Genomic DNA, 25,249 nt, shown 5'->3' with positions numbered 1-25,249 from the left:
TTTGAATAGTTATTAATCGGGAGCAGATGATAAATATGCAGTTTTAAAAATAGTTTATTTGTGACAGAAAATACGCTGGGATGACGATTCTCCCAAAAATTAACTACCTGTTTTCAATGATTCCTTCCAAACCTCCAACTACTTGTGTGGTTTGCTCTAGCCCAACAGTCCCACCCACAACTCAGAGGCAAATCTTCGAATGAACTACTGCCACTCTGCAGAAACTATGTCCTAGAAAACGAAACATTTAAAAAAAAAATTGGCTAAAAACAATTATTAGAGATCATTGCTTTTAAAATAAATCAGCGTGGTCAGAGTGGGTCTTTAATGTTGCATTGTTTTTCTTGTAAACAACATTTAACCTATTTAAGACTTTTGAGATCAAAAACACATTTTGGAATACTATTTATTCCTTTATTTAAAATTATTAAACAGAAATAAAAGAACAAAAAAAAGGCTTCATCAACTCCCTTTTTTACCGTAAATAAGAGCATTGTCGCAGGCAGCATTTCTGTTATGAGTTGCATCGTCATGCATGCATGAGCATTCCAAGGGTCATGCTCGCCAGTCATTCCATGTCATTGGCGCTCGGAGCAGGAAGGGGTTGTTTTAGGTGGGGGGAGAGGGGAACAGGGAGGTATCGTGGCCTGCAAAAAGGTGAGGGTTTACTGGATGTTAGCACGGTGCGGTGGTGGTAGAAGATCATGCAGATGAGGAGAAGTGTCAAACTGTCCTGGACCAGACTGGCCAAAGCCTTTTTTGGGACTGAGATCAGCACATTTCCAGCAAAGGTTTCATTTTATAAAGGATGTAAGACGTCAAGAGGCTTCTGAACCGTGCTCTTTGATTCTTTTGGGTAAATATGTTAATGCTTTTATTGGCCAATAGCTGCAGAAGGAGCTGTGTCTGAATTCTCTCACTCCTCCCTAGACCCTAAAAGAACATTTTAATGCAATTCAGACACATGATTACTAATTTTTTCCTTTTCTTTGCACTAAGTAGTGAGTAGTGAAGAGAATCAGAAGAAATGCTACTCTTCCTCTTCACCATGCATCATTATTGGAATATTCTTCCTCAGAGGGGATCCATACAGTGTTTGCAGGTGGGAATACAATAAATACCCCTGCATTTAAAGACTCTCATCATGAAGCTGTTTAGAGAAGTGGAAGGTTAGACAATATGGCACTTTTACTGGGCAGGGAAGGCACTTTTTGATGCTGCGTGGGGGAAAGCTTGAAAACTTTGGTTTGTTTTTTTCCTTTTTGACCTCATGGGATTTGGACATCAGTGGTTTGTTTCGAGTGTTGCACAGACTGTGGATTGACTGGGGAGTTTTCTAAAGACCAAATGTTAAAAGGATTGGCTGAGACTGGAATGCAAGTGGACTTTTGTCAGATGTGGAACTAGGATCGAGGTCTCGAGGATATCATATTTACCTATTGAGGCCTGATCTGGATTTGATCAGTTTTAAAGTTTAAATAAATAATTAAAATAAAGTCATGTGGCTCTATTATTTACAAGTAGTCCTCCTAAATCCAAAAAAAATTAAAAAAAGATTGAAGTAGATTTACTCAAAGGGTGCTTTCACACTAGGCTGTTTGGGCCAAAACACCTGTGACAACTCATCTGAATTCTGGCTCAACTAAAGAAGCAAAATCGGCTTTGTCAAAAAAAAATGTTTGGTTTACGTGGAAGTGAACCATGGTGGGAAAAAATCCAAATAAAGGAAGTGATGTATTTTGTGTATGGAAACATTTTGCTCGTCCGTGTTCAACTAGTTGTGAGTAAACATCGCTCGCTGAAGAGGTACGGTTATGTGATGGACTTATTTCTCCATCGTGCTTGTTTTTCTTCCTGGTCGGTGCTCATTTTGGACACTACCATTTTCCACAAATCAGCTGCATGATGTTTTTAGATGGTCTGGTCAATAGTGTAGGAGCAAATCAAACCAAATGAAGGTTTAAAGTGCTTTAGTATTCTCTGCCAATTTGAGCCTAATTTGTTGGACCATCCTGGTGTGAAAGCACAAACGAGAAACGGCTGTGAATTTCTACAATAAAAGGGGCAGTAAGGTACAATTTTAGCTATTGTTTATGTAGATCATGAAGTCGTTGAACTTTGTAGGTTTTGTCAATTAGTGACAAAACAAACTGCAGATCTCCATTAATAAATGGATCAATATATAGGTTTGTTATTTCAGTTTAACCTTTAATTCACAGTCTCTTTCTGAGTGGATTAGAAGTGTTTTCTAGAAAATTATCCTCCTGAGTCCACCTCATGTGGATGACAGAGAGCCTCAAACATCTCAATCTGAAGCAGGGCAGATTATTGGCTGATGGCCGCGGTGATGCCACTTCTTCCCCGGATGTTTCTTTTTCTTTTTCTGAGATACTGAGTCTTATTTCGAAATAGCAGGCAGGCAGGCAGGCAGCACCTACTTGTTGCATGGACAGGAGCAAAGACCACAGAATTTCCCTAGATCGTTCAAATTCTTTTCTGCATCCTTCATGTCCTTATTGATTTGGTCCATTCCCTCCTCGATGCGCTCCAGTTGCTCTGATTAAACACAAGTCATTTATCCCCCACAGAATGAAGAGAAGCAGAGAGAGAAAGAGAGATCAAGAGAAGACAAAGGAGAGAAGACAACATCTTCAGACACCCACTATGACGGAAGGAACTGAACCAAAAAAAACATGTTAAAGAAAAGATAAAAAATAAAAAGGAAAAACTGGACGCCACCACATATGTAAAGAACCTCTGGGGCACATCGTCAGTACCTACTTGTTACATGGACATATGAAAAGCCCACAGCAATTCCCTAAATCTTTTAAATTTTTCTCGGCTTCCTTCATGTCTTGGTTGATATGGTTCATGCCATCTTCGACACGATCGAGTTGCTCTGGTCAGGACAAAGGGATGACAGTAGTGGAATGAATTTCATTGACAGAAATATGAGTTATGATGAGCAGAAACTGACAGATGTGTGCTTGTGGGGCTGGACTTCCTGTGTGTGAGAGTGGCAGGGTTAGACTGGACACTCCACAGTACGATCATGTGTTTTTTGGGACCAAAAACAGGTTTGTAGCTGCCAAAGAGTTCCTGCTGAATTTTCAAAATAAAATTTGTGTTTTGTGTTTCATTCAATAAAAAAATGTAGGACAATCCCAAACAATTTTTAAGATTTGATGACAAACTGATGCAGTCTGAGAATAAAAGACAACTTAGCAACACTTAACAATAAGGTTTACAAAAAGTTGCTTCATTAAATTAATAAATATTAGGAAGCACACATCCGTAAACCTTAAAATTTAGGTTTTTCTTCCCTAATGTGGTCAAAAGTTGCACCATTCAGTGGTTACTTTTTAACAATGATATGGCAAAAACTGTGTCTTATTTGAAGATGTAACAGCTTTACAAAAGTATCATCTTATGTCAACTTTCATTTAACAATTTCATCTAATTTATTTCAGCATGTTTAACTATTTATTAACTTCTACAAAGTTCCTTTTTTAAACATAACTTAACTCTGTGAAACACAGAGGTGTTTGGAGACAAATCAAACGTTTGCTTTATGAGAAAATACATGACATTGTATTTTCTGTATAGTGGAAGAAAGTTTTTATAAATTAAAGAAAATGAATGACATGAAATGACAAAAAAAGAAAATAAAAACCCTAAATCCATTTTAGATTAGAGAAATCAATTGTAATAAAAAATACACGAAACCTATATTTGATAGAAACAAGACAACTTGTTTCTATCAACAAGACAACAAGACAGCATAAGTTATTATGATTATTATTATTTTTACTTAAATTTTTTTGTTTTACTTCAATTTTTTCTCTTCTTCAATGTCTCTGCAGGGGCTACGTACTGAATAAACCCCCAAATTGCACAAAAAAGGAAAAACGACTAAAATTTTGCTTGTGCTTCTTTTTTAAATGTATGGTTACATACACGCTTAAAAAATGTATTAGTATAACTTGTTTAGAAGAAGTCTTGGGTTATTCATGTTGGAATCTATTTTTGTGTTACTTTTTAGAGTCTTACAAATTGTTGGGTTTAATTATAAACAAATTAAGGTTTTCCTTTTCTGAGTTAAAATGTCCCAGAAAAGAATTAATCACTTTTGAATCTCAGCAAATGTTTATTTTTAACTGTGGAGTTTTTAGTGTTAAATGAATTAAAAACATGAATCATTTGTGTTTATTGGTCAAATCAGAAACCAATAATGGTCAGTTAAAAATCAGTTCCCAGAAAAAGTTAGGTTCCATAACTGTCATCTTTAAATAAAATTGGGGAAAAGTTTAAAATCAGGAACAAAGAGTTATTAAAATGTATTCAGCATAATTTCTAACCATTTTCCCTGAATACTTTAAACATTTCTGCAACATTTTCTGTCTGTTTTAAATTTATATTTTAAAATTGCATTTCAATATTTTCCTATAATAAAAATGAAGAAAAAAACATTGTTCACATCTTATGTGACTTGATGTAAAGTTTCTGCATGTGTTCTTGACCACTGCTGTTCCATTACTTTATGAAACATTACTTATTTTGTTTGAATCCATAATAAAACTATTGTTAAAAAGAATATTTATATCTCCCAATAAACTAATATGTAGTTCACAATTCAGCATTGAAGGACATATTTCTTCGTACTCTATAGTCTCTCATGGTTCCATCAAGCTGAACATCTTTGTAGGATTTACTGTTTTTTAACTTCAAAATAAAAGTCTTACTTTAAGCACCTACAGGCACGTGCAAAACTAACAGATCTACTTCCTCAATATTGAAGAACTTATGGTGCCAAAATAAAGTAAAATTAAATGTTATGATGTTACTTAAAAAATGTTATTTAAAAACCGTATCTGAAGTAATGCCTGCGTCTTATACTGCACACATCCCTGAAATAATACAGAAGCAAACAGTAGATAATGTATTAAAGGCCGCTGTGGCTGCAAATTAAGACAGGATAATGACGAGATGCCCTTTATTATCTTTTATGGATGTGTGCTGCCTGCAGACTGACTGTAACTTCCTGATCTGACATCTGCTTTGCTTGTGTTTGACACAGTTCAGCAGAAGTTTGAGCTCTTTCATCGGTTAGGGCTGTGATTTAGGAGCCTTGGTTTATCATGCTGATGTGGTGGACAGTGGGCTGGTGGCTGTTCCACAGAAACAACACAAAAAAAGAGCATTTCCACTTTGGCTGTGATTAAAGCAAATACAGTGCAAGCTGAGTGTGAAAAAGGATGTGGCACGGTTAAATATGGAGTGAAAACTAGTTCACTGACTTGTTATGATTTGTCAAAATCCCTGGTTGGCATGAATTTTAGGATATTTTGAGTTGCTTATAGAAAGATGTGACCTTTATGAAGATCAACAAACTTTCAGAGTTTTAATTTGATTTTCGATTAGATTATTACTTCATCTGAACTGCAAAGTTCAGCAAAGGTATTCCTGTTGAAAAACTGTTTTAAGAATGATCTTCCCGTTTGTTTTTGGTTTATTTGATCCTTTTTTCCATCAGTTTTCTCCTCTAAAACGTGTCTGTCGCTGCTCAACCAGGGATTGTACAAATCGGTTTATGGCTTGAAAGACAAAAGATATTTATTTTGTCATTACCAGTTAAATCAATCGTTCTTCTTATGCAACAAAAATATTGTGGGCCTGTTCGGCTGCAATCAGAGCTTGATTCAAAAACTGACGAGAAGTCTTCCAAATCAACACACACAGATCAAAGAACGGTCTAGAAATTTTACGGCCGCCGCTTTCAGCTGTGGCTCCACAACATTATACATCTTTAAAGGATTTGGCACTTTGAAGGTAATTATTTTCTGTCTTTTTTGGCTAAAAAACAAAACTACCCAAAAATTGCTGGTGGCAAATAAAAAGTTATCAGGTGAAAGAAAAATGTGAGCTAAAGGAAACAAAAGGTTAAGGAAGGCAAATGGAGGAACAACCTCCACCCTTCAGAAATCAAAGGTACCATGCATCAAATCAAGCTGTAGTTATAACGGCACTTCTGTGTAATAAGGAAGGAAAAAAGAAATGAATTTGAAAAAGCAATAAAAGAATAAGCATACAAAACAAATCATCTCAGTCACAAAGGTTCTCAGACCATTTAAAATAATCTCAGCAATTATAAGTTCAGTGTTTGGTTGGGGATGAGTTATTGTCTTTTCTCTAGTTGACTTACCTCCCTGTTCATCCAGCATGACCAAAGTCCTGATGCCGGCATCTTTGCTCTATTCCAAACAGACAAAAAGAAGAGGAAAGGGGTGGGGGGGGCAGTATAGGCGGAGTTAAATCAAGGTTAGTTGCGACAGGAAAGAAATCAGAAAATACGTTTTTTGGAGAATAAAAGACACAAAAAGGTTTTATTGTTTTTATAAGATCTAAATAACCACCTTAATTATTTTAGTCTGGAACTGGTATGATGCCTCACTTTACTGTGACATGACTTGCTGTGATAGCAAAATACTCTCACAACATGATACTCCCACCCCTGTGCTTGACCACAGGGTTTAGATCTCAGAAGCAGCAATAAAAGGACATTTTAATGTTTTTGTTTAAGTGATTTGGTTTTTGTTTAAACCATTTACACTGGAACTTTAGCTCCAGTGTTTACATTCTTTTGACTACTGTAACTCGTCAACCGTTTATGCAATCAACGCAAAAAGTGCTGTATTGTAACACTTTACGTTAGTAATGTGTTGCTTTTCTCTGTGTCAGAATCAGCGTATTCACGTTGATTGCATAAATAGTCAGAGTTCTATTTAGGTGTCACCAGAGCTCTGGTGTCCGAGGGTTAAATGAGTTTTGCTTTGAAAAAACGGATTATTCCCTTTTACAAACTTTTCTTTTTACATAGATTATCACTGCGCCAAAAGTCGTGCAGACAACTCAGAGGCGAATTTCTAATAAACTCCTGTCGCTCTGCAGAAACTGTCTCTCAGAAAATGACACTTTTTATAAGGCTAAAAACGACTTAATCATAGTTAATAAACAGCTGGGAACCCTTTGAAAATAAATCAAAGTGATCGGAGTGGGTCTTTAAAGGCTAAATAAATCCTGCAAAATTCCCCTTTAACTAAAAAAACCTCCAAACATTCTCAGAACTAACACTTTTTCCCAACCTTTTCTCCTTTACATCTTATTATGAATGTCTGGTGAGGTGAAATGTTGCACCTGCTCTGACCCGATAGCTACAATTATGTTGTGTGAGTGTAAACGCCCACTTACTGACACACAAGAATGCTTTCATATTCTGCACTTTCCACTGAGCTGCTTTCTCAGCAGTTTGAAAGAAATCCAAACGGATATCATGAAGGAAAACGATTCTGCAAGTTTTTTCATCTCTTGCTTAGAAACCTCATAAATATCAAGAATATGTGACCAAAAGACTTGACACAGATCTCACAAAAAGGTGTTGAGCACTTCAATTACTTTGTATCAATCTTTTGTTTTTGTCTATTTGCAATTATTCCAGAAAGCTTCATTCTGGCTATTTCTAAGAAGGTTACATCCACGGAAGATGAATGTTTTTAATCACAAAGCTGATGTCTGCCTTGCTTACTTCCTCTATTTTCTCACGTATTGATTTTTCCAGCCAAGGCCAGCTAAAGCTGACTCTCTCGGGCGTTTTTTTCTTTAATGTGCGCTTGATGTTTGGTGCCTCATTTTTCCCTCTCTCTCCCTGCTCTTCATCTCTGTGGTGTTCTATCACCCTGAAGGAGCAGTAAAACTTTCCCCCTTTCTCTCGTCTCCTCTGTCTGCCTCCACCCGGGGCAGTTTTAGGGGTGGAGCTACAGTGAGACAGATCAATGTGACCTTGAGAGCGGCAGAAGATATCTGTGCGCCGCCCCTCTGTCCTTCCATGCCTCGCTGAGGCCCTCGTCTTCCCTCCCTCCTCCATCTGTTTATCTGATGTTTGCTCTTGCTGCTTCCCAGTAAATCTCCATTTGATTTTAAAATTTTGTTGAAGCCATCAAGTTCAATTTTGAATGCCGTTCCTACATTATTGTCAACACCTGATGTGATCGGCAAACAGACCAGTAAGTTCAGAGACTTAAGAGTAAAGCTTTGACTTTTAACAAGTTCATTTAGGAATAAAAAGTTGCTCTTGGGCTTTTTTTTTTTTTTTGAAGATCCCTGGCACCAACATCCCAGTGGGCCTTCTTCAAAATCCAAACCTCTATCACTTTAAATCATGAGGGATAAATAATTTTGAGCACCTGAAAAATATTTGCACATAAAAATTGATTCAGCATTGAAAAAGAAAAATCGAAGGTAAATCGAAGGTATCAATTAATTTGAACTTAAGCAAAATTACTTTTGGGAAAATTTGGATTTTTTCTCCCACATCACTCTGCTCTCTTGGGCTTTTTTTGTTTGAATTAAGGTCTCTCACTACGCTCAGTCGTTTGAAATGGCAGCCAGCTAAGAGGCAGAGCAGGAACAATTTCTTCAGTTCTATAGAACCAGTTTGGTTTCGCAACTTCCGTCTTGGAGTAACAAACCACACACTGCAAAATCAGTTGGAGGACTGTTCCTACTTGAAATGGGAGTATGACAAATTTCCTTCAACACCTGAAATGGAGCCACTTTGTCGAGTGTGAGAAGTGTTGCTCCCTACGAGAAGCTGAAGCTAGCAGCATCTCACAAAACACATTGTTTAACAAGCATTTTTACAGCTTGTATTCAGGTTAACAAAAATTGTGTTTTTGGTACCTTTAACATGTTTTTGCGGCCTTTTTCCTTCTGATGGAGGACATATTTAAAGAAAATTGAACTCTAAATTGCATTTCTGACTATTTCTTTATTACAATCGTTGTGAATCAGGAGCAGATAAAAAGATGCCAGTTGAAAGATTGTATTTGTGATTTAGAAACTAATTGACGGGCTTCCTGCTCCACTCCATACACAAAAAAAGGGTCACTAAAACAGATATTTTCCAATTATAATCATAAATGTGAATCGACCGTTTTAGGAATTTTATCAGCAGCATCCTCGTAACATTAGACAGCCAGTTGCTTAATATTATTCATCAAAATTATGTTGGGAACAACTGTTGCAATAAATCAATTTTTGGAGTAAAGATTCCTGGTTTTAGTCTGTTAAATGCAGCTTTCTTTTCTTTTGAAATCGAAGGCTCTTCTATTTCCTCACTGGATCTTTTTTGTCAAAAGAGGCTTTTCCAAATACATTTGTTTTTTGTTAAATTTGCCAGCTCAGGGGTTTTGATGTAGCGCAGCTTCTTTAAGAAAGTAGCAGACAGATTTTTCATGCGTGACCGAGTTACTTAACATGCATCAAGAATAAGTTGGATGTGGTGGGGAATTTAGTTTTCTAAAATAAAATTTCCTTCAGAATCAGATTATAAATAGTAAGTAAAGTAAAGTAAAAAGTAGGTTGCTTTCTTAATATTTACTTTTTGTGACACGAAAAAAGTGAGATGGGGACCATTGTGTTAAATCATCACCTTTATAGGCTCCTAATGAAACTTTAGTGCACACACAGGTCATTGTGTCAGCTCCATCATGGCTGCCTCTTACCTCTTCCACCAGCTGCAGCATGCGGCGAGTGCTCTCCAGTGACTGCAGGGAAATGAAAACTTCTATTAGAGTGATGCTCAAATGACAGGAAACAGCTCTAAACAGAGATTATAAGGACACATGAGGTGCAAATGCTGAATTGTACTGAAAATGTTCATGCACGTAAAAGGATCTTCAGTTGTAATAGATGTGTAAATCTCTATCTGGTCATGTGTGAGGAATCAAACTGAGTTTTCTTTTGGAACTTGTTTGGTTCTCATTAAGAGCGCCGCAGCACTGCGGATAAAAATAACTTTACTTTTGTTATAAAAGCAGGCTTTGATCCCTCCCCTCTCTGACTGGAGGACACCTATTATTAGCCCGTGCACCGGTACATATGTGAGCGCATGTTCCAGTTCTCTTTCCGAGAAGTGCACAGCTCAGAACAACAGCAGACTGAGAAATTTTGCCCTTCACTTTGGTATGTTTCATCAGGATTTAGAATAATAAAAACTAAGGAATAGAGTTTATATCTAGCAGCTGCATATATAAATATTTCAGTCATATTTAAGTTTTCTTTTCTTTGCATTCCTGTTTTTGAGTCTAATTACCAAAATGAATGCAGATCCCAAAGCTGTTGGAAATGACTGAGACTGTTTTGCTGCTTTCACCATTTAGTGCCCAGCTGACATCCATGCATATGTGTGCACATCTGTGTTTAGCATTCCGCTCAACTGCACAACTGTGAGTCATATGTGGAGCTGGAGGCGACTGGAGCATGTGTGCACGTGTGTGGCGTTCACACAGACACATGAATTTGTGGCGTATAACAACATGAAGTGCGCAGAGGTTTTGCTTCAAGTCATGCATGCTCGTTGATGTACGCTTTTTGAGCTCATCTGAGCGTCGCTCTCACCTCATCGGCTAGCTGGTCAGCCCGCTGCTGCATGTCTGACAGCTCATTGCGCATGTCTGCGTCCTCTGCCATGGCTGCTGGATTTGGGGGGTGGAGAAGGTCTCCAACAGGGAAGAGAAGATCCTAATGGGAGTCAGGGGTTACCTGGAAGCACAAAAACACCGAGCATTTAGCACAGAAAGCTGGATTTAGAAACCAGATTCCTTAAGATGTAAACTTTGCAGCCTTTTGGACACAAATACAATACAGCAGTTATTTTGAAAGGTGCATAAAGGACACAGTCTGTGGTTAAAATGGAGTGATGTTTGAGGTAAATTGCTGGCATTAGACAGGGAGAAGGATTTTCTGAAGATTGGCAGCACATGATGATGGAGCATCGCTGAACACAGGATTACCAGGAACGGGCCCTGAACGATGATCGTGAAACAACTTGTCATGTGTCCAATGAGTTTGCTAGATCCAACGGATATGTGCGTAGGGCATCCATGTTTGTCAACCTCTCAGTTGAACTTTGTAGCGTCTATAAACCTCTTTTGGGAGTCCTGCTTCGTTTTCCTGGCTAATCCTTCTATGGTGTCATTCAGTGTAACCGGTAGGATAGTTTTATCATGGATTACAGATTAAATGTGCATGGAGACACCTAGGTGCACCAAATCAAGCATCTCTCACATTCTGCATTGATCTGGCCATTAAAACAGCTAATTCAGATTGTAAATCTGTGGATTATTTCGGCAGATTAAAGAAGCAGAAGCAGCAGATTAATTTTACATTTACACAGTCTAATTTTGCAGTCATCCGGTCTCACTGGTCACCATTCTGTTCTGCTGTCACTCAGATGCATCTAATTTAAAGATATTTTTTTTTACTGCAAAGACAATAAAGCATCTATCTCTGAAAAGCATAACATTTCATGACAAGATCACATAAAATAAGATCACTTCAGAGGCTGCATCTCTGCACATGCTCAGTTTATCGCAGCACTTAATCAGTAAACCAGTGCATGCACACTCTTTATGCTTCTCCCTCTCTCCTTTCCTTTCCTTCCAGTACTGCTTCACGGCAGCCATGTTGGCTTACATAAACCCCGCGAGTGGTCAGCATATCTGAGAGCTTGATGTTTGAAAAAAATAAATAAACTGCTGGGACAAGAACAGCCTTCATTGTCTGCAGTTACACAACCCAACACAGAAATCAGGTTTTAAAAGCAAAAGGGGAAAATTTCTTTCCAGGTTTTCTTCCCACCAAATAGATGACAAGAAAGAAATCTTGATAGCTGTAGTTAAAAAGCAACAAAATGGTAACAAACAAGTAGTTGTTTTCCAGGTTATCATGACTAACAAAGACTATTTTAGTGATTGGATTTTAACTGAAGACTACCTTCTATATTCATGAAATGTTTCTTCTTTATTCACGCAGAGAATGTGCCAGTTTGATGTATTTTTGCTTCTTTAAGCATGCTGCAATGCTTAAAGAATGTTGTATTGATGATATTTTAATCTTTTGTCAATAATAATACTAATACTGACTCTAAAATTAAAGGGCAAGTAAGAGGGTAAAGCTGGCAAGAATACATGTCAGCATCACATTGATCAAATAATGGATAAAACAAAAGTCTTTTGATTAAAAAAAGGTAATTTTTGCACTATATAAAATAAATTCTTTCCCCGAATTCTTATTTAAAAAACAGACTCATTCTGAAGGCTTCCGTTAACCTCTTAATACTTGAGCTAATCCTCTACATACATAGTTACAGAGTCCCAGTTAAACACTTTAACAACCGTGGTAATATAGCCCAAAAAGTGATGTCTATAGATGCGGAAAGCTAGGTTTTAAGAGGTTAAAAAAACATTTATTTTTATAGCTTTTCTTATAGTTAAATAAAAAATGCTTATGTTTTAATTAAACACCCACATCAATTACATTTTTTGATGTAATAAAAGCTAAATTCTGGTGATCAAAACATCTATAAAATAAATATTACAAACAAAAACCCAATAAACTGGATGATGAACATTTAAATAAAGTTTTTAAAGAGGGGAGGCAGATTTCAAAACTATGTTTTATACTTTAAGCGTCATGATTTTAAAATAAAAAAAAGTAAAGCAACACTTTGAATTCCTGTTCAAGACTAGTTAAAAAGATTAAAGTAAATGGAGCCAAGTCAGTTTAAACCACTGGTTGTTTTTATTTATTTATTTTTGCTGATTTCTTATACTTCAATGTAAAGCCATCAAATTTCACGAAAGAAAATAAACGGTTTCCCAAACTTTTTTTCCTTGTTTTAATGTATTACATAAAAAGAGGCTGCTCCACTATTCCCCCCACTTTACCACTGTATAACTTTGATATAACACACTGGCAGATTTTAAGCTCATATGTTTACAACTTTTTCACTTTTATTGTGAGAGATTTTTCAAAATTATTTTTGGATTATCTTTTTCAGTAGCAATCATCTCATTTCATCTCTGCTTATATTATCTGGGGGAGTTTTTTTTCACAAACTTAATCTTTTTTAATTTACAGTGCAAAATGGAAGGGGTGTGGCCTTTTGATTGACATGTAGCTTGCAGAATCTTTAAGGTTCGGGGATTCCACTATCTGCCAAGATGACCGTAAAGGCAAAATATATTGAGGCTTCAGAAGCAAACCTCTATTGTCTTAGGAAGCAGGAGCAGAAAAACATGGAGATCTGTAATGATTTTAGTATAATTTATTATTAGAATTGAATATTTTATCATTAATTATTTAAAAAAAAAGGTTAAAAAATCGAATGGTGGTTTTAGATTACTTAAATTTTTTATCCAAAGCTGCTTCGGTTTATCAGAGAGTGTGTGCAATGCTTTATCCTCACTTTAGCTAATTGTTAAAGTGACTTTAGTCGTCACAACACAATGATCCAAAGTTGTTGTCGGCATTTGCCCCCCTTGAGTCACAGCCATGCTTATAGTTTAGCTTTTCTTGCTCTTTTTTGCAGCACGATCAGGTGATTTCTGATGCAAGTAAACAGGAGGAAGAATAAAGGGGATGGCTGAAGAACAAGTGGAATATTAAATGTTGAGGACCATTGAGGCATGAGAGATGCACAGTATGACAGATAGAGACACATTTCTGTATAAAGCCTGCTGCACAGGTGGCTCCAAACCTCCTTGTTCCGTTGGGGGAAAACGCTGAAAATCAACATTTTTCACATCTCATGCATTGACCGGGGAGCAGGGAGATCCACCTTTGTGTGGTCGCTGCTCAGGGTCAACACCCACCCACATGGCCTTTATCCCCCAGTTCTGTCACCCTGTCATCAGGCATTACCTTCCTCCTGACATTTATGGCGGTAAAAGGTAAGCTGCCTGACCCTCTAACCTGACGGCAACAGTAAAGTCCAGGAAATGGAAAATCAAATCCGTGCAGGCACACACAATGCACTGAGCACACAACCTTATCTCCATGCTGCTGTCTAAGAGGAAACACAGGTGTGCACCCTCACTTTATAACTTGGGGCCAAAGTTACTTATTAGCAGCTTGATTGCATTTATGGATCAAAAGCAGACAAATTAGTCTGCAGTCATCACAGGAGCTGCAGGTTCAACGCCTGTGTTAGAAAAAACTTACCAAGCACCTATCAGCACCGCAAAACAACTTTGACAAAACACCCACGTCTGTAGAGTTCCTTACAAGCTCCAGAAAATTGGTATAATAAACACCTAAAAACCACAATAATGTCCTCATTTCAGTTTTGAGTTCTCATATCCATCTACAGCAGCAGGCCTTGATTTTTCTCCTTTATTACTCCAGGATTTTTACTTTTGACTTAATTTTGTTGATTTAAACCTCATAAAGTCACCAAATATAACCAACAAAAGCCTTTATAGCAAACGAATCTTTATCAAAAAGTGTGTCTTTTATTTTATCTTAGAGTCTTTCCGAAACAAATTTTTTAAGTCCAGCTTAACCCTTGTGCTATCTTAGATGACCCCACCCTTACATTGATGTGTTCTCCCTACCGTGACAAAGGTGGATAAAGGTGGAAAGATTTCATGTAATCCATGGACACCAGTGAGGTTCACAAATCATTGAAGATAAAGGTTCAGCGCACTGTCTAGTGGGTCTAGATGACCCAACTCCCAATGTTAAAGTGCCTAGGATAGCACAAGGGTTAAAAGAAAAGAGGACTTTTGTTATGTGCTAAAAAAAGAGGTATTTTATTCTTCATTTTCTATTGCCTAGGGAAATTCTGCCAGGTTTTGTTGCTTCTGTGGTAAAAATAGACGATAGATCCTTGTTTTAACAGTTAAAAGTGCGTCCCTGTGCCTCTCTCTGCTTTTTATATTCGAGCACATGAGCGTGAGTGCAGCTGCCATTTTGTCTGCTCCCCACTAACAGTTTTTAATTTTTCATTTCCAAGTCACCATCTAACACTTGTGTACTTTGACGACACATCTTGACTCATCCGGTCATAAAACTAATTCAATAATGGTCAGACGTCACTCAGGAAGTACTGAGACACAGTGGAGCGCCGCTTTCTGGTTCCTGCGTCACCGCTCAAACTCACAGCGGGATGATGTGCTCAGAGTCAGAGGGAGAGAAAGTCTATGTGCAGGCATCAGTAAATGGAATTAAAGGTCATCTGCATCCCTGACAATTTAGAACTTAGACCGGACTTAGACCGAAGTTTTCAGTCAAAATAGCATTTTTTCGTCTGTTCTTGATTCCCAACAATTTGAATAAAGAAATACTCAGAATTACAATTTTTAGCTTAATATTTTTTCAATATGTCTTCCATCATTAGAAAAATGCCACAAGAACAGGTTAAAAACACCAATAACACCATTTTCATTGGAGTGGGTCGTAAAGTTTAGATACTAAAATAAAATCCTTGTCTTTATGGATATCTGTCTCACTCACATTCATTGATTTTACTTTGATTTCTTATATCATTTTGGCTCACCCAGAGTTAAGCATCGGTTTCTGCAAAAGTACCTTTTGATGTTGATTTGGTGTTGAGGGTTTGATCATTGTTGATGTTCTGACACATTTTCAGGTTCCAGATTCATATTTCACTCTTTTTCTACACATGTATGTGCAAAGGCTCTTGACAGACTAAGCAACAACAAACAACCTCATCTTAAAGCACTAAAACAAGCCTGTATCACTGTCAGTCCACTACCATGCCAGGCAAACCAAAACTTAAGTTAAGGTTTGTTTTCTCCTGAAACCTTTTCAAACCATACTATAGCCTTCAGTCTTCTAATTGTGCTGAATTGGACATGTTAACTGGGGTTGGTGAGTTTTGAAGCTTTAGTGGACTGACATGGAGGTAAATTAGCTAAACTACGGTTGATTTGTTCTGTTCAGACACAACTGAAGGCATCAGAGCAGCAAACTGACTTCTGCTTTTTTAAAGCTTAGCACCCATTTTGACCACGAACTTGTCAATAGATGATATTTAACAGATTCAATCCAGGGTGAACTCCCCAAACCCATCATAACTTGGACATGCTCTGTTAACACCTGAGGGCCAGAAGGAAGCACAAACAATGGGTGAGGCTACTGATCAGAACATGTGAGGTATCAGATGACTATGGTAATAATGTGATCCCTTTATAAATTTTCTATTTCGTGAGATATTTTGCAAGTTTTGCCTGGGTTATAGGACATAGTTTCTGCAGGGCGGCAATAGTTCATCAGAAATTCACCTGTGAGTTGTGTGCTCGTCTGATGGCGTGGAGTGAGCCTCTCTCCTGCTAGCTTTTGCACATCAGATCCCCAACCTAATATTACCGGGACAATATCGGAGCGACCCAGCGGAGTGAAGCAGAGAGTTTGTGGCTCTCGGATTGTAGCACCTATGTCACTGTTAAAGGCTTTTACCAACGCGATTCTTTCCTCTAATCCTGATTCATTGCAATTTTTAATCTAATTTTCTTTCATTATGCCCTCCATTATCATAAAAACTCTACAACATGTTCAACACATTTGGGTCTTTAAAGCCCTGGAACCCAGATGGGAATGAGAAGTCACTAAAGTCTGGGATTTCCAGGCTCAAAAATTTTAAATTATGAGTAAAACAAGAAGATTTTCAGGTTAAGAAAGATTTTTCTTAAGGTTTTTTATCAAACGCACAATCGTAAAAAAAATAAAAAACCTAACAAGTGTGTTTGTAGAGCAGATTTAAGAAATATTCAAAAAGAAAATCAAAATCCAGCCAGTTTTTCATAACAACTTTAGCTTCATGAAACACTGAAGTGACAGAAAAGAATGAATATTGATCCTTTTATGTGGGCCTCAATTTCCTTTGGGTTTTTCCCTTCAGGGGTCACCACAGCGAATCAGCTTCCTCCATCTAACCCTGTCTTCTGCATCCTCTACTCTAACTCCAGCTACCTTCATGTCTTCCTTCACTCCACCTATAAAGTTTCTCTAGACCAGGGCTGGACGACACTGGTCCTCCAGAGCCTCAATCCTGCCTGTCTTTCAATCCTCCCTGACCAGCTTGCTGCTGATTGGTTGACTCAAGTAATTCCACATCCTGATTGACTGAACACACTTGATTGAAGTTGTCAGCATCAAGCAGTCCAGGGTGAGCTAAAAACCAGGCAGAGTTGTGGCTCTTGAGGACCAGGGTAGGCCAGTCCTACTCTAGACCTCTTGCCTGGCAGTTCTAGCCTCAGCATCCTTCTATCAATAAATTCACCGTCTCTCCTCTGGACATGTCCAAACCATCTCAGTCTGGCCTCTCTGACTTATACTGTACCTCTGATGTACTCATTCCTGATTCTATCCATCCTGGTCACTACCAAAAAGAACCTCAGCATCTACATCCTCCAGCTCTGCTTCCTGACTTTTCCTCAGTGCCACTCTCTCTAGGCTGAACAACATGGCCGGTCTCACCAGTTTTCTACACCTTTCCTTTCATTTGAGGTGAAACTTTTCTATTGCACCTGACACCTTTCTCCACCCATTCCAACCAAATCACAATGTCATCTGCAAACATCTATGGTTATTCCAGTCTAACATAGTCTATCACCATTGCAAACAGGAAGGAGCTCATTTTAAAAATCAAATATTTACCAGTTTCCTTGTGAACACTGCTGTAAACCAACAAAATAATTCCCACCACACCACAGGAGTATAAATCGTGGAACTTTTACGAGCGGCATATATGGGATTACCTGGAGAGTCTCTTCATTACCACTTGAACTGCAGAAAACCATGCTAAGATCATCTATTGAATAATCAAGATGATTAGTACTCATGAAAACAAGAAAAGAATGTGCTGCTAAACTGGCTGGCGAGGTTTTTTTTAAAGCTACCATTGCTCTTGGTAGTATGCTACATCAGTTTCAGTTCAATCCCAGGAGGTTAAAGCAGCTAATAACGTTAAAATGACTGTTTTTTGTTGATTCATCTGGGACTTAAGATTCAATCAATACACCCAATAAACATTACAGGAGGAGGCTGCTTGGGTAGAAAAACAATGACCATAGCAAGCCTGAGTTGCGATGTTAGGTGGCTTGACACACATGGTGTTATGTTAGCTGCAGCAATTTTTTCATAAAAGTATTCATTTGGAAATATATCAAAAGATGATTGGAGTGGGACTTAGTTAATGCGTCACTTCAAATTTTACTTGCAGCTTTAAGCGCTTTTCATGTTCGAATTTTGTATTGTGTTATCTGCAGACATTTTCATCAACTATGACCGAAATACAGACAGTGTAAATAAAATTTTTAGGCTGAGCCTGTCATCATAGACAGGCGACTGAGCACAGCTTTAGGAAAATGACGTCACTTCTCTGAGGTGGTATCAATAAGAAAAAACGTCCCACCTGGAGGTTTCCCCTACAAAACAGCTGGACATTGGGGCTGGGGTGTGGGACGAGGACACTTGCTATATCTAAAACTACCCTGCACAGTATCTATGTGGAGATATCCTAACATTCAAATAGAATCTGCATCACACAAACCTCCCAGGCATGTTATACAACCGATATGCAAATTCTGTGGGACGTATTGTATCCTTGCCCTGGGAGGTTTGCTAAGCGGCGCTGTGGAGAAGATGATAAACATTGAGTCCCATACCGATGTGCTGGTTACTGGGTACATGTATGGTCACAAATCCTGCATGCAGTTCTCAAAGCCAAATGAAAAGCAAAAGTGAAGCTTCTTGAGACTTTTGTGCACACAAGAGGGCTGCTCATATTCAGCATCCACTTGGAAGGGAAAGGGTTTCATCCACTCATCGAAGGTGCATTGTTTTTGTTTTGTTTTGTTTTTTGACTCCTCTGCCATTGCAGATGACTGCTTGGCTGCTGGAGGGCTGTGGAGATGTGACTCTTGACAAGCAAAACATGACAGACTGCGCTGCTCCTGGGTTTCTGTTGGCAGTAAAGCCAAGAAAAAAGCTTGCAAGAGGCATGCTTTATTTTGAGTTCTCATCTCCATCTACAGCAGCAGGCCTTGATTTTAAGCAAGAGGTTGGTCCAGGAAAACATATGACCAGCTTTTAAAAAAAAAATAGGATGTTAACCCTTGTGCTATCTTAGATGACCCCACCCTTACATTGACGTGTTATCCCTACCATGACAAAGGTGGATAAAGGTGGAAAGATTTCATGTAATCCATGGACACCAGTGAAGATCACAAATCATTGAAGAAAAAAGGTTCAGCGCACTGTCTAGTGGGTCTAGATGACCCAACTCCCAACGTTAAAGTGCCTAGGATAGCACAAGGGTTAAACAGTATCTTTACTACAATGTAATTACAACATCAGGGCAGAAGCTGGAGAAAAAAACACAGAAGACATCAGATGGAATGCCAATGTTGGAGCTTGCAACACCATCAAGCAATTACTCTCTAATCTTTACTGCTATTTTGCTCTTCTGCATGCAGGCTTGGCTCTGCAGAAAACCTGAAGGTTTAGGGAAGATGTTCAGCCATTATGCACAGATGGACAGATTTACCTAATAAAAATGAAAAGATCTAACCCATTTGGGGGCAGAATAAGAGGAGACAGCACAGCTGACCATCTCTAAAACAAATTTATTATAGATCTAATAATTCTAGAGAAAAAAAGGTTTTGAGATCAAGATGAAATAGAAAGAAACTTTTAATTATTAATGTGTAAAGAGTACATTTCTGCAGCCAGACATAAATGCTGCTTTCAATTTTTATTGTTTCATGTATAAATAGTTTTAAGCTGCTTAGTACGGAATTGATAAGTTGTTTTGTTGGAGGAGTTAAAATGAAAACACTTTTGTTTAGATGTTATATCTTAACTGCAAAAATTAGTCGTGAACATTAATAATTCCAGATGTTAAAATGCATTTTATTTTTCTAAAATGATGCATGTATCTCCAATTTGCAACGTTGCTTTCAGGGAATCTTTCTGATCCTTTTCTTCAGCAGAAAAAACATTTTGTTGAATTGAAAATTTTCAAGGTCAAGCTGAACGATAACTACCAGTAATTCTTTAAAATAAAGAGGAAATTTTAAAATGTTTCTAATTGACTTAGTTTTTCTCTACAATGGTATCAAACATGCATTTTAAAGCAAATGTATCCAATTAAAAAATGTACTTTATGGCTTGTTTTCCTGCATTTAGTCTCCAAAAGTGGATGTATTTGTAATATTAAAAAGTCCAAAATATCCTGGCACTTCTTTAAGTCTCAAAGCTGGTGGAGAATCTTTAAAAAAAAAAAGGAACGGTTTGAGTTTCCTAAATTACCCTGCATTCATTATTCTGAAGAGCATTTTATTTGACGGTCGATCAGCCGTCTGTTGGTGTCTCCGCTGTCTTGCACCGTAATGTTTTGGTCTTGCAGTCACTTGCATCATATGAAAACAGGAAGAAACCTGCAGAAAACTAAAGCTCCTGTGCTCAAATAAAATAAAACAACTTTCTTTACTAAGTGTAAAACTGAGGTTTATCTTACAGCAAGTAAAAAACAGCATGTGGCACCACAAATTACCAATATCTATCTATTTAAAAAAACATGATTATAAAAAAGCAGTGTGTGAACAGTCTCTTCCCACAACCCTGCCTGCAATTGGAGAAATTTGATTTCAACCATTTCTTGTTGTTCTTTTGCTTTGTAAGTCCATTTAGAGGTCATTTTGGCAAAAATGTAACATTATAAATCTTTATTGCCTGTTCAGCCTGTTTATTTGTTTTTTCATTTTTATTTAACCAGGTAAGCAATTAAGAACATGTTCTTATTTACAATAACGACCCGAGAAGTGAAGAAACTCAAGAGTAGATAAAAGCACATCACAAAATACACAACAAGAAAAGTGTTCAGTCAAAAATAATTTTGGAATATTCATATGGTAAATATATTTTTAGTTAAAACGTCCAGGATTCAGTCAGTGCATTAATTAAAATGTTTTTAAAGGAGGTACAAAGGTGCTTAGTTTTACAAATTTTTGAAGGTGACTTCAGTCTTTTGCTGCTGCGTGTTGGAAAGATAAATTTCCATATTTTGATTTTATTTTAGGAACATTACGCATTATAAGCTGGGCCGAGCGTGTGCTATAGGGAGTCAAAGAGGGTTGTAGCAATTGGCAACTGAGAATGTACAGTCTGAGTCTCCAAAATGTTTTACTTTCCTTTAAAAATGCATCCTTTTGTTGTCTTTTTAGGACTTTAAAACATAAATTTGCATATTATTAATCTTAGCAGTTGTTCTCTGGAGAAAATGCTGAGGTTTTTGGTTCATTATCATTATTTTCACACTAACCTGAAATCGTCAAAGCAGCAGAACTTATGTATAAACAAGTTTAGCATCATCGTGTCTTTGATGGCTGCAAATCCCTCTGACTGTTGTTCTGCATGTTAAAGCGAAGCAGGGACGTGCACAGGATTTTAGAGCAGCAGGGGCTCAAAGTCTGAAAAGGGCAGCAATGCAAATTAAGGGAAATAAACATCTAATAGATAAATACTCAGCTATGTGACCTGTGGAGGTGAAAGTGATATAATTGTCATTTCTAATTGTCCTGCTATTAATTGCATGTTAAAAAATTATTTTCAACATGAGTTTGTTCACTTTTTAGACTTGGAAGACATCAAAGCAATAGAAACCTGGAGGCTATTTGTGTTGGCACAATGTGCCGCAGGCATAATCACCATGGATAAAGTTGAATACAAATGGTAATATTTTAAACACAGACATTATACAACTGTTTCCCCAAAATGCTGAATCATTAATAATTTTTTAAAAAAAATTTTTTGGTCATGTTCTGTCCTCTGTCAGTCACTCCAGGTTCATTTTAATCATCCACAGCTGTCTTCATTTCTGTTCATTGTCTTCAGAAAACAGTGTGTGGTTTTCAGTTCTACATTGTCAGATCATCTGCTTTATCTGCTTTTTGTTTCTCAATGGGTTTTTGTCCGTTTAGGCTTATTTATTAAATGTTTGTGTTTCTGCCTCCAAGCCTAGTTTCCTGCGTTTTGGTTCCTTCACCTCCAGTTCCTGACAGCTAATGGGACTCTTGTTCTAGATTGGGATCCACAGCTAAATTTACTTTCGCATCATATCCTCCAAATACAGGCTTTTGTTGTGATTGGATAGATTTTAATACAGAATATTTTGAAACTGAATATTACAGAGTTTAAAAAAGGCGATTTTAATCAGAAAATATTACGTTAAACAGATACATTTAGTGTCAGACATTACATTTAGTGAGGAACCTATGAACTCGCTATAAATACTGCTCATTTATTTTGAAAATTCCCTCATATTTTATTTTGAACATAGTACCTAACCATAATTATTATATACATCCAGCAACTTGTTGCTTTATGATGCTTCATGGTTTCACCCCCTCTTTTTATTTATTAATTTACCAATGTTACAATTTTTTTACCAAAAAAAGAAAAAAACAACGACAGAGGGCTCTAGGTTACTCACTACGAGGCAAAAAAGGCAGGTGCTTAAGCACCCCGAAGGCCCTATGAGTGCACATGCCTGATGCAAAGCAATATTCTGTTACTAATTGGACATTCCTCTGTTGATTCTAAAAAAAGGCCTTTCACTCAAATGTAATTACTGTAGTATAAATAAGCCTCAAATACAAAAAAGGTTTATTCAAATATACTCCTCGTGTGTCAAAAGATTTATAAACCCCTATTGCAACAGTAAAATCTACCAAACACAGGAGACCTTCAGCTCTTTATTTGCTCAGGTGCTGGACAGGACAAGTTTAAAAAAAAGCCTTTTACTCAAATATAATTATTTTAAACTAAGTTTAACCTCAAATACAAAAGGAGTATACACAAAAATACTCTATGCAGTTTTTTCAACATTTCATTGTTTCATTGAGCCCAAAAAAGTTCTTAAAGCTACAATTAAAAACGGATTTTGACATTTTGCCATTAAAAATGTCCATATGTATCATCTGGACAGAACATTTGACCCCTACATGGGTCACCCAACTGTAGAAATTCAAAATATGGCTGTGTATGTTTCTTAAAGGTCCAACAACTATCATCTGTCAGTGGACGTCAACCACTGGGCTTTAGGATGATAAACTCTTGTTTAAGTGTCACTCTTTTGATAATAGATGGAAAGAATTCTGGGAAAACGGACAGTTATCACAAACAAACGACGCAGTGCTCCAGCTTTGGACTCAGCAGAAGCAGCAGCCGCTTGTTCCTCGTGTCAAAGTGTAGCTGTAAAACGAACAAAGGCCAGCTGATGTGTTAGAGAGTGGGTGTGGATGTGAGTCACCATTTATCTCAGAGAGCAGCTCCATAACTGTACGTGCTGACACCCTCCACCGATCATCCTCCCTGGCAGCACCTCCACCCCCACCTCCCCTTGACTCTCACTGCAGTTCAAAGCCTACAAAATCCATATTGTTGAGATGACGGGGGATGGGAAGGGGGTTGTAGTGATCCAAACCTTTCTTGTCAGAAAACAACTTATGTCGTAAAATTGGGGGACAAAATCTGCCGCTTCTTTTGGAGTCCATGAGTGCGCCATGTGGTTGCATTCCAGCTGCGCCACAACACACTTCAATGAGCTGCATCATCACAGAAAAGCAACAGTCCTGCCTCAGTGTTTGTACAACACAAGTCATCACAGATCATCACACCTCCACTCACTGCAAATTACCTACAGCTTTGTCTTTTTCTTTTCTTTTTTTTTTGAGCAAATCACCTGATTTGTTTTATAATAGGATGGAAATCAGAGGCACGTTCCTGCAGCAGAAACGCTCCGAGCCGGTGCGCACTTGCGTCAGTGCGCGCCATGCCTGGCTGGCAGACAGCGCACGCGGGGGGCTTTTTTTTTGCTGTTTTGAATGTGTTGATGGAAAGATGGATTGGGAGAAACAAAAAAGGACGACGAGCATAAGGATGAGGAGGAAGGAGACAAAGGTTTTAACCACGGTCCTCCCCGGTGGGAACACCCCCCCCCCCCCCCCCCCCCCCGCCCACCAGCGTGGGGGATATTCTCGCGCTCCCTTAATGAAATGGTCACGTACATGCGCCACGCAACCGACTCCAAAGATCAAAATGGAATGGACGCATTCATATGGCCTGCACCCCCTCCCCCTACCCCCCAATTTATGTCCTCTTCCCTCATTGCCATGGCGCAGTTTCCTGATACACGATATTCAGCCACCGAATCTCTCAATCTATCTAAAATCTTTTTTAATCAAGTAGAATTATTATTTTTGGAGGTTTTATTTTGAGTGGGTTAGTTGGCGCACACAGTTCGTGCGCAGCAGCTGGAACAAAATACCCCAAAAACATCTTAAGGCAAGAGATCTAACAGAAATCATCAAATTATCTTATGTTCTTTCTACATTTCGTTTTTTAAACACACCAAAAAAATCTAGTTTCTTCCTAAATTGTGTGCTCCCGCATGTGTGAGCGAGCACCCTCACTGGCGCTGTCAGTGGTGCTGAAACACCGAAAACGCCCACTGTGAATATACGCATTGTAGCGCAGCGCCACCGTCCTCTCAGATTTATCACTCAGGAGGTCACGTTGCCGTCCTCAGCCTCTCCTCAGGCTCCCAACGAGGCAACAGCTGTGGAAACCATCAGCGGGACCCTCAAGCTGCCCCAAACCAGTCTTTCTCCGCCATGCCAGGACCGTTCCAAACGCCCTTCTTTAAGCATCCCAAACATCCACCGCCTCAACAAAAACGCATATTTTTTCATCCAAACATTGGTGTGAAACTGTGAAGATGGGGGTTCGAAAATGCGTGGAATCTTACCCGCGCCTTTTGTTGGAGCCCCGCAGTCAGGAAGGGAGGAAAAGGCTGCCTATGGGAACCGTGTAAGGAGCCTCTCTCTGCTGTGTGACTGAGATGCTGCAAAGGCACTGCGCGTCGGCTGCTTGTTCCTCCTCACTTCTTCTTCAATGGGGAGGAGGAGGAGAGGGAAGGGGGGGGGGGGGGGCAGTGCAGCTCTCTGTCACAAAAATGGCGGACACTTTTGACGTCAGCAGCAGCTTCTACTAGATTCCTTTCACCGGAGGAGAGGCACAAACAGACTGAAACAGGTCATTTTTATGGGATTGGGGCTCAGTGACAAAACAGCTTTAAGGACAAACTGAGGAGAACCGCTGCTCCTCCACGATTCTGCCAGATGGTCCCCAGCTATCATAAGCAGAATTAGACTGTCTTTGACCTTTTTCAGTTGAATACTGCTTTTTTTTTTTAAATTTTGGCTTCGGATCTCTAATTTTTCATTACAATTTATAAAGGAACAGCTTTTGACCACATTATTTGTTATAAAACTTAAGCAAGGTGCACTTAGCATTGCTGCGCCTCAGTCAACTTTGAACTGTC

At 38.3% G+C, this 25,249-nt stretch overlaps 1 protein-coding gene across 3 annotated transcripts in view; it reads right to left on the bottom strand.

The window, feature by feature from the left end:
* snap25a (synaptosome associated protein 25a) overlaps positions 1-24,885 on the bottom strand; it is a 31,811-nt gene extending 6,926 nt beyond the window's left edge. The window contains exons 1-5 of one of the 3 annotated variants that reach the window (XM_023952808.2): positions 24,674-24,885; positions 10,456-10,599; positions 9,561-9,602; positions 6,203-6,251; positions 2,439-2,556 (exon numbers count right to left, since the gene is read on the bottom strand). In XM_023952808.2, the coding sequence (XP_023808576.1) occupies positions 2,439-2,556; positions 6,203-6,251; positions 9,561-9,602; positions 10,456-10,527 (281 nt within the window). In that variant the 5' untranslated portion in view covers positions 10,528-10,599; positions 24,674-24,885. Of the gene's footprint in view, positions 1-2,438; positions 2,557-2,781; positions 2,900-6,202; positions 6,252-9,560; positions 9,603-10,455; positions 10,600-24,672 lie in introns of all 3 variants that reach the window. The other 2 variants (XM_023952810.2, XM_023952809.2) reach the window with 2 other exon arrangements.
* Positions 24,886-25,249: the final 364 nt, after the last annotated feature.

Source organism: Oryzias latipes, chromosome 24, assembly GCF_053564925.1.
Source record: "Oryzias latipes strain Hd-rR chromosome 24, Olatipes_Hd-rR_3.1".
Lineage (NCBI taxonomy): Eukaryota > Metazoa > Chordata > Actinopteri > Beloniformes > Adrianichthyidae > Oryzias > Oryzias latipes.
Note: the sequence above shows the minus strand (reverse complement) of the source record. Positions and strands in the feature narration are given on the sequence as shown.